The sequence below is a fragment of the Sceloporus undulatus genome, chromosome 3 (genome assembly GCF_019175285.1).
Source record: "Sceloporus undulatus isolate JIND9_A2432 ecotype Alabama chromosome 3, SceUnd_v1.1, whole genome shotgun sequence".
Classification (NCBI taxonomy): Eukaryota; Metazoa; Chordata; class Lepidosauria; order Squamata; family Phrynosomatidae; genus Sceloporus; species Sceloporus undulatus.
In genome coordinates, this window is record NC_056524.1 from 219,702,788 (window position 1) to 219,712,353 (window position 9,566).

Here is a 9,566-nt window from a genome sequence, read left to right on the forward strand (position 1 = left end):
ATTATTATTATTATTATTATTATTATTATTATTATTATTATTATTATTATTATCTCCAAATGCACAGGAGACAAAGGATAGGCATGCTCTTTTTTAATTTCACAGAGGGCATTGGAAAAGGCAAGGAGCAAATGCCACTTCCCTGTATAACTGGAAGCAGCAGGTAGTTCACTTATTGTGAATCTTCGTTGAATAGTTTCCTGCTACAACTATTTCACTGGAATGTTAGAACTACTATTTGTTGTTTAATAACTTCAAGAGTAAGCCATCTGGCACTGACACAGCAACACTTCATTGTGCAGCCTGCCAAAGGCATAAATATCAGTACAGACAAAAGCAAGCTCCCTCACACTGATTAGTTTCTGAAACACTGCAGTTTCAGGAAAACCACTTCCTTTCAGTAGTGATATAAAAGTGAAAGCAGATAACTACAGTTTTCTATACCTTGTATTCAAAAGAAGCACACTGATCTTTCACGAAGCAGAGATATATCCCACATATGAGCAAATGTATTATTTCTGCATGGTCTCTAACTGTTTGCTATAAATTCCACACAAATGCCTCTGTTCACCTTTGCCACATGAGCACAACTGCTCATTAAAAACAAAACAGCAGCAGCTGTCAAACAGGCTTAAAAAAGTAAGGCGGCTCATCAAAGCAGTTTGGCAAACTTACTTCTACGAAGTTTCCTGAATACACCTCTTCCAGTGTAACTTCTAGGTCCACAATAATGTCACTTCCTCTTGGAATGTTCCTGTCTTGCTGACGAGGATTGCCTCCAAACATGAAACCAAAGTCTCCAAAGAAACTGTAAAGAAGGGAGTAATATTTTAAATAGAAAAGTGGTGCATTTACTGTACTCACTTTTGCCAAAACAGAATTGCAATGCAAATATGAATGCAAACTGTTTATGATGGCAAACCTAAACTGGATTAAAACTGATTAGGAGAAATGATCAAATTACAAGAATGGAAGTATTTGCTTTTATATGTGGCAAGAAAATAAGATTAACATCCCTGGTATTCTCACAATTCAATCATCAGGCAAGAATGCCAAAGAAGAGCCTCAAGAAAACAATAAACTATGTCAGTAATCCTGGCTGCAAAGAACAGCAACATTCTCAAACTTTATTTAGAAGTAAAGCTTTCTCTGTCATGCAAACATGGAGGAACAAGACAGACTTACTGTGAAAAAATGTCACCATGGGAACTCTGGTGACCTTCCTTCAGCCCTTCTTCCCCATATGCATCATATTGCTTTCGCTTTTCCTCATCTGACAACACCTGAAGGTGAGAATGTTCATTCATGTTTTAAACAATGATTCATTAACATACTGCCATAACTGTTCCCAAGCAGATAGTTTGGCATTTTTTGAGCCATTATATAATGCTAAAAGCTCCTCCCGCAGTACCAACATGTCCCACTGATCCCCATCAGAAAAAAATGTCTTCAGTTTAAACATTTAGTAGCATAAAATGTATAAACTATCAGACTAAAGTGCATGGCAAACATTTTAAGGAGGATGGAAGATTTTGAATGCTGGTTATACTTGGGAATGTTTGGGACGTAACAACATAAGCTATAATCACAATGCCCTCCATGCTATTTAAGCAATAGTTTGTAGTGTTACATTGACACTACAGCTGCCAGAGCCAACACACACCAGTTTCCAAACTCAATTTGTAATACAAACATAGTTGTAGGAATGGCTGCAATATATAATACAGTAGTTCTAATTTCTTCTCTATTACTTTTATCAAACATTAAAATATCAATGGAGAAGCCATGGTTTCCCAGATGCTTAAGGCTACAACTCCCATGAATCCTCTCCATGTCTATGATAGCTGAATAATAATAATAATAATAATAATAATAATAATAATAATAATTTATAGCCTGCCTCTCCTCGAAGGATCAAGGCAGGTAACAATCATAAAAACATAATAGCATAATTAACAAAATCCCCTGTCCCCCTCATTAAAACACAAAACATTTTAAATACAATCAAATTATTAAAATCAGTCTAAAAGTTAATCTAAAAAATTAACCTCCATTAAAAGAGATGAAGCAACCACAGTTGTGGGGCAATGGCAGAGCTCGTTTATCAGTCTGGGAATTCCTGCCAGAACAGATCAATCTTAATGGCCTTCTTGAATGCCTCAAGAGTTGTAAATTGGCGGATCTTCTCCAGTAGGTCATTCCAAAGTTTAGGAACGGCCGATGAAAAGGTCCTCTGGGTAACCACAGCAAGCCTGGTCTTCTTTGGCTGTAGTAAATTGCTCCCAGAGGACCTGAATGTGCAGGGTGGATTGTATGGAAGAAGACGCTCCTGCAAGTAAGCTGGACCTAAGCCATGTAGGGTTTTAAAGGTTATTACCAACACTTAGTACTGTGCCTGGAAACTGATTGGCAGCCAGTGTAAAGATTTTAAAACTGGAGTTATGTGGTCGCCTCTGGATGTTCCATCGAACAACCTGGCAGCCATATTTTGGATTAACTGGAGCTTCCGAGTTAGGTACAAGGCTAGCCCCATGTAGAACACATTACAGAAGTCCAATTGAGAGGTTACCAGAGCATGCACTATTGTTTCTAGGTCACCCGGCTCCAGGTAGGGTTGTAGTTGGCATATCAGCTGAAGCTGATAGCAAGCGCTCCTGGCCGTTGCATCTATCTGAGCTGACAACTGGAGGGATGAGTCCAGGAGCACTCCCAAACTACAAACACAGTCTTTAGGGGAAGTGTGACCCCGTCCCGGACCGGTGAACATATCTCCATACCCAAATTCGGTGTTCCCACAGAAAGTATCTCCGTCTTATCTGGATTCAATTTTAGTTGGTTTTCCCTCATCCAGTCCATTACCGCCTTAAGACAATCATTTAGAGGAGAGATGTCATCCTTAGTCACTGCAGCAGTCTGAGGCATGGAGAAATATATTTGGGTGTCATCAGCATACCGATAACACCCCGCCCCATGTCTCCGGATGATCTCGCTCAGCGGCTTCATGTAAATGTTAAATAGCATTGGGGACAGAATAGCGCCATGAGCGATGCCTGATTTAAGCTCCCTGTTGGCGGAATAAGTGTCTCCAAGCATCACCATCTGGAATCTGCCAGAGCCGTAGGACCTGAACCACTGGAGCGCAGTGTCTCCGAATCCTAACTCTCTCAGGCATTCCAGAAGGATACCATGGACAATGGTACCCAAGGCCACTGAGAAGTTCAAGAGCACCAACAGGGTCACACTTCCCCTGTTGATACCCAGTCAGAGATCATCACCTAAGGCAACCATGGCAGTCTCTACTTTATATCCCGTCCTAAAACCGGTTTGAAATGGATCTAGACAATCTGCTTCCTCCAAGACTGCTTGGAGTTGATTAGCGACCTCTCTCTTGATTACCTTGCTTTAAAATAGCAGAAGTGAGACCGGCTTATGGTTATTTTTGTCCAGGGGGTATAGCAGTTTTGGGACTGGTGGGGGGGGGGGGGGGGTCAGGCCATATCACAGCATAACACATGCTGCAGCCTGTTAAAAATATATCATTAGGATATTTATAGGATTTATTTTGCAAGGGCAATTTATAACTTATAATTATCAAAGTGACATTTCTGTTTTCTCTGCTTCAGAGAAAAGGGATACTTATGAATTTAGAAACAAGCAGACAAAAGAAGGAGAAATGAAGCGTTTAGAACTTAATGTGTCCTCCACCTTACTCCAAAATTGTGCAGACCCTAGCTTGACTTCTGTAACATGTCAGCTGGCATGTTTTTCCCCGCCACATACAAGTTGAGTATCCCTTATCTGAAATGCTTGGGGCCAGAGGTGTTTTGGAATTTGCCCCATATTCCGGATTTTTGAATATTTGCATAAACATAATGATATTATCTTGGTGATTGGACCCAAATCTAAACACGCCTCTGGGGAGCCCACCAGCCACACACTTCCACCCTGAAAATGAACAAGTGAGCAGAAGTGCTGCAGTTGCTGCACTGAAGGTAGGAGCAGGCTGCTGGCAGGCTCCCAGGAAGTGGCAGAGCCTGAAGAAAGCACATCTGGCTGCTGAGGCTTACTGCCCCTTTGTTGCTACAATATGCCATTTTATGGAACCAAACTTCTGTGGATATGGCAAGCCTACTGTACACGTATCACAGCTGAAGGGGGCTGGGGAGCATCTTTTTCCTTTTTTCCTTTGGGGATGCTAAATAATCACTGTGGGCCTTCATTCTAACTGCGACCTATCACATGAGGTCAGCCGTGGAATTATCTACTTGTGGCATCATACTGGCAATGAAAAAAAATCAGATTTTTTGGGGAGCATTTTGGGTTTCAGATTTTCACAATAGGAATGCTCACCCTCTATATGTATCACACATCTGCATAAAGGTGCAAATAACTGAATATTAATATGTCACATCATATATTATTATAATTGTTTATTTGTATAGCACCATAAATTTGCATGGCACTTTACATATACAATTAATTTAAGGCATTAAATCCTTCTGAAGGCGTACAGTATTCACATAAACTATGCAAAAATCTAGCATAAAGCTGTGCCTAAGGAAGGAGAGCTCACTCTGGAGTCTCAGGAACTGTCTGCTGGACTAAGCTCTATCTGTATAAGTGAGTCTAAATAAAGGTGTCTTCATGGGTCATTAACTTGAAGAAACTATCTCTATAGTATATCAATTAATCACACCCCATAGAGCATACCAAAAAACCATAAGACAGTTTTAAAATAGTTTTATATTTTTACTAAACAGTACAAATTTATTAATAGGAGAACATTGTTAGCTATTTTATTCAACAGTGGAATATCTGGAAGCAAAATTGTTTAAAAAATCCTGTATTGTTTGTTCACCAGATTTAAGACCATGTAGCAATTTATTTCAAAACTATTATATCATCCTAAACAACAAACAGATTGGAAAAAGGACTGAGATGACTTTTCAAGAACAAGTCTCTTAATGCTAATTTACTGTAAATATGATCCGTGTCTTACCCATTTTTTTCCAGTTAATCCAACAAGTTCCAGCTAATGCTATCTCTATGAAGAATTCACTGAAAAAAACAGTATTACAGGTAGCAAAAGATGTTCATATTAAGTATATAATTGTCCTAAACACACTGACCTCATAGGCTGCCCCAAGATCCTGAAACTTTTCCTGCGCACGAGGATCATCTGGGTTCCGATCTGGGTGAAGTTGAAGGGCTAATTTTCGGTAGGCCTTTTTAATGTCTTTAACAGATGCACTGCGAGGTACACCTAATATCTTGTAGAAGTCTCTCCTGGAAAAAAAAATAAAGCTGTTGCTTGTTGTGTTTCCCTTTCTTTAATGTCAGCTTATCTCCAGGCCACAGGTTAAAGGGAAGCAAGATGGTTAGTTCCTTTTTCTCTCTCCAAAACTGATGATAACAACAACAACAACAACAACAACTGTAACCCACTGTGAAAGCTCTGGATGGCAGGTATCTGGCTTCCAAGGAAGCTTCAAAAACTTCCAGTTACAGGATATTTGAAGGTACAGGCACCTATTTTCAAACATGAGTTTAATAAGCTTATACCATCAGCCCTCCATATCCATGGATTCAAGCATGCATGGCTTGAAAATATATAACAAAGAAATTTTATAAGGGATACTATTTTACTATCCATTATATTAAACAGAATTTTGGTATCCATGGGGGGGGGGGGGCTGGAACCAAACCCCAATGAATATCAAGGGCCCATTGTATACATAGCTAGTAATTCCTAAACACACTAAATAAGAGCACAGTGAGAATTACTTTGGAGTACAGAATGCATATCAGAAGGATTGTACTGTAAGCCTATTATGTTGCTTTGTCTGCACAATAGTAATATCTTCCTTTCCAGAGTCTACTTACGATCTACACACCCCAAGGGGAATTAAAATATGTATAGACAAGGAAAGGCCAATGGTGTAAGATTACAAATACCTTAGACAACTTTGCCATCCCCATCTTTTATCTTATGGAGCAAACACACAGAGAGAGGGAGAGTGAGAGAATATTTTAAGCTGTATGCACCCTTGAGTATATTGACAGAAAGCAGGATATACAGTTGTTTAGCAACAGATTGAGGTCCATGCAGCTGGCCTGGCAGAAATTTTTATTTCACTTCTTCATCATGTCAGCCTTGCCCCCATGAAACTTATATAGAGGGTAAAGGACCTTACTGAATGGGGTGAAAACTGATTCAGGATGGAGGGATGGGACTATTATTGAAAATCATGTGGAATTCTGTCCTTCTTATAGCAACGTACCTAAGATGCATCACCTAAATTATATAAAGAACAACAATTGCAATAGGAGAAAAGATGTCAAGTTCGTTTGACTTCTCTCTTAATCTTGTGTTATTCATCAGACACTTTTGATTCAGAGGGGTTTTGGTTAGCCAATCTGAATTATATTAATGCAGTTTTAGTAAAGTATCATCACTTCTTTTTTTCTATCTCCCATCCAGGTACTGATTGGAATCAAGACTACATAACTTCAAGAAGCTATAAAATTTGCAATCAGAGAATGCCCTATGATTTTATAGATTCATGTAGCTTGTTTATACATTAATATTGCATTATTCTACTATGATAATTAATTTTATTTGACATATTAATGCAGCCTGTATATTATAATGCAAAGGCACACATGATTTTAATAAACAAATTTATTTACAGTACCTTCTCAGCCCAAATAACAGGAGGAGAAAATCAGCTATTTCTATGAACTGCACACAGCTTACTACTTACTAATTTTTATCTTGAGGCTTCCAGAACGTAGCACTGACTACAAGGGTGGGCAAAGTGCAACTCTCCAGATGTTGCTGGACCCTTATTCCCACTAGCTCAAGCCAGCCAATCATGAGAAACGCTGGAAGCCACAACCTAGATGACAACCCCCTGTAACTGTGAATCACAGAATCATCCCATAGATAAGCATCACAGTAATCTAGTTTGAAAGTTTCCAGAGACTGGATTCCTGAAAACAGGATTTTTTGGTAAGGTCAGGTAACAACTGATACAAAGTAAATGCATTCCATGGCACAGAGACCATGGCAGGTGAATTATCATCTCCACGCTGCAATCTTGTTTGTTCAGAGTGTAATCTATCAAAACAGAGGGGAAACGGTGAGGTTTTTTTAAAAAGCGACTCTTCAGGGAGCTGCCTTGGGTCTCATTCTGGAAGAAAGGTGGCATATAAATGAAATAAAAATAAATAAAAAAGCCCCAATTACCTAGACACACAAACCACCCTCCCAGAGCACTCTCCTCTTTTTTAGCTCCCATTTCAACCTTTCAACTGCATTGACAATAAGTGGTTTATCGTCCTCCGAAGGGGAATTATCTGTATGATAAACATCTTCTCATTTCCTGTGACAGCATGACAAGAGAGATTCATGAAATACTTGCCACATTTATACCTGACATTTCCTCCAAGAACTTCAAGGCGCTCTGCTTTGTGCCCCCCCCCCCATTTATTTTTTAAACAAACACTCCACCCGAGGCAGGTTAGGTTTAAAGATAGTAATTGGCTGAGCTCAACGCTCCACCTATTACATCATGCTAGCCAATGCCATGATACCACCCTGGACACAGGCAGTTTCATCTCATTTGGGAAACTAAACAGGGTTGGGTCTAATTAGTACCTAGATGGGTAACATTTCTAGGTCTGGGCTGAGAAAGAACCTCACAGAACCCATAGAAAGTTTCTGCTGCCAGTCAGAGTTAACACCATTGAGCTAAGATGGACCAAAATAGCGCCTACATTCCTACATGACAGTTAGCAGAAGTCCCTTGCCCACACAAGCCATGGAAAACCCCAATCTCTTCCTGATCATCTAGAGAGGCAGATGAAGGAGGAGCCATAACAGCATCTACAGTGTAGAAATAATGCATTTTGACACCACTTTAACTGGAGATTACCGCACTACACTCTTATTAGTGCTGCTATTCCACTGTAACTGCTCTGGCTGCCTCCTGTGGCATTCTGGGATTTGCAGTTCAGGGAAGGGCATTTAGAGCTCTTAGGCCTCACTGAACTACAAACTCCAGAATGCAACAGGAGGCAGGCAGCCCAGTTAAAGTTGAATAGCAGTACTGTAACAGTGTAGTGTGGTAATCTCCTGCCATGGCTCAATGCTACTGAATCCTGGGATTTGAAGTTTTGAGGGGTATTTAGCTGTCTCTGTCTGAGAACTTTAGTGTCATGACAAACTACAAATCCCAAGATTTCATAAAATCGATCCATGGTAGTTAAAGCAGTGTTAATCTGGATTATTCCTGCAGTGCAAATGTAGCCAAAAATGAGAGAATGGTGGTGGAGGGGGCAGAGGTGAGAACATCCATCCCCCAGGAAGAAAGAAGAGAGAGGGAAGAGTACATAGGCTGCACCCACAACGGAGGAATAATCCATTCTGACACTGCTTTAACTGCCATGGATACCATGCTAGGGAGCCCTGTGAGGTATTTTAGCCTTCGCGGTCAGAATGCTCTGGTGCCACAAGAGACTACCAGCTCCAGGATTTCATAGCATGGAGCCATGGCAGTTAAAGTGGTCTCAAAGTGCATTATTTCCGTTGCGTGGATGTAGCCTCTAAGTGCTGTAGCTCCATCCTATGGAATTCTGGGATTTGTAGTTTTACAAAGTCTTTCAGATACAGTATATCTATCTAGTTTTGTTGTTGGCTGCCTCCAAGTCCTTTCTGAACTTATCACAGGGTTTTCTTGGCAAGTGTCTTCAGAGGGGGGTTGACATGCCCACCCTCTGGGGCTGAGAGAGTGTCACCCAGTGGGTTTTTATGTTCGTGCAGGGAATCAAACCCCTGGTCTCTAGAGGCCTAGTCCAACACTCAAACCACAACGCCACACTGGCTCCCTCTCTCTCTCTCCCTACACACACAAGTATACACACACACATATATGCCATAGTAAAGTCAAAGCATGCTGCAAATGTGGAGGGGCGAGTGTGTGTGTGTGTGTGTATATATATATATAGAGAGAGAGAGAGAGAAAGAGAGATACACACACATATATGTATCTACATTTACAGATATATACACATATATGGATGTGTGTGTGTGTATATATATATATATATATAGAGAGAGAGAGAGACAGACAGACAGACAGACACATATATGTATATACACTCGTCCCTCCGCATGTTCTCCTTTGACATTGCTATGGCATTCCATAGCAATGGAGCCATGGCAGTTAAAGCGGACTCAAACTGCGTTGTTTCTGCAGTGCGGAAGCAGCCCTTGCGAGGAGAGTCAGAAGAAGGAGGCCGAGAATGGCGGAGGAGGAGAAGGGGAAGCCACGGGGAGGGAAGGAAGGAAGGAAAGAAGGAAGGAAGGGGGGCAGCCGTCTCCGACGAGGCTCACCCAGCGACGGCGTCCCCGAGGAGGCAGAGCAGGAAGAGGAGGAGGCCTCCGAGCGACCGGGGGGACATGGCGGGGCCGGCTCTTCTGCTGCAGCGGAGTTCCGCTGCCTGGCTCCTTCGCCGGTAACCATAGGCAAGAGAGAGAACCCGGTGAGGGGAGCCAGCCAATC

General features: G+C 41.2%; 1 protein-coding gene across 1 annotated transcript in view; it reads right to left on the reverse strand.

The window, feature by feature from the left end:
* The window catches only part of DNAJB11 (DnaJ heat shock protein family (Hsp40) member B11), a 15,690-nt gene extending 6,143 nt beyond the window's left edge, over positions 1–9,547 (reverse strand). The window contains exons 1-4 of the mRNA XM_042459178.1: positions 9,398–9,547; positions 5,130–5,286; positions 1,186–1,283; positions 676–808 (exon numbers count right to left, since the gene is read on the reverse strand). Coding sequence (XP_042315112.1) covers positions 676–808; positions 1,186–1,283; positions 5,130–5,286; positions 9,398–9,465 — 456 coding nt within the window. The 5' untranslated portion in view covers positions 9,466–9,547. The remainder of the gene's footprint in view (positions 1–675; positions 809–1,185; positions 1,284–5,129; positions 5,287–9,397) is intronic.
* Between the last annotated feature and the right edge of the window lie 19 nt (positions 9,548–9,566).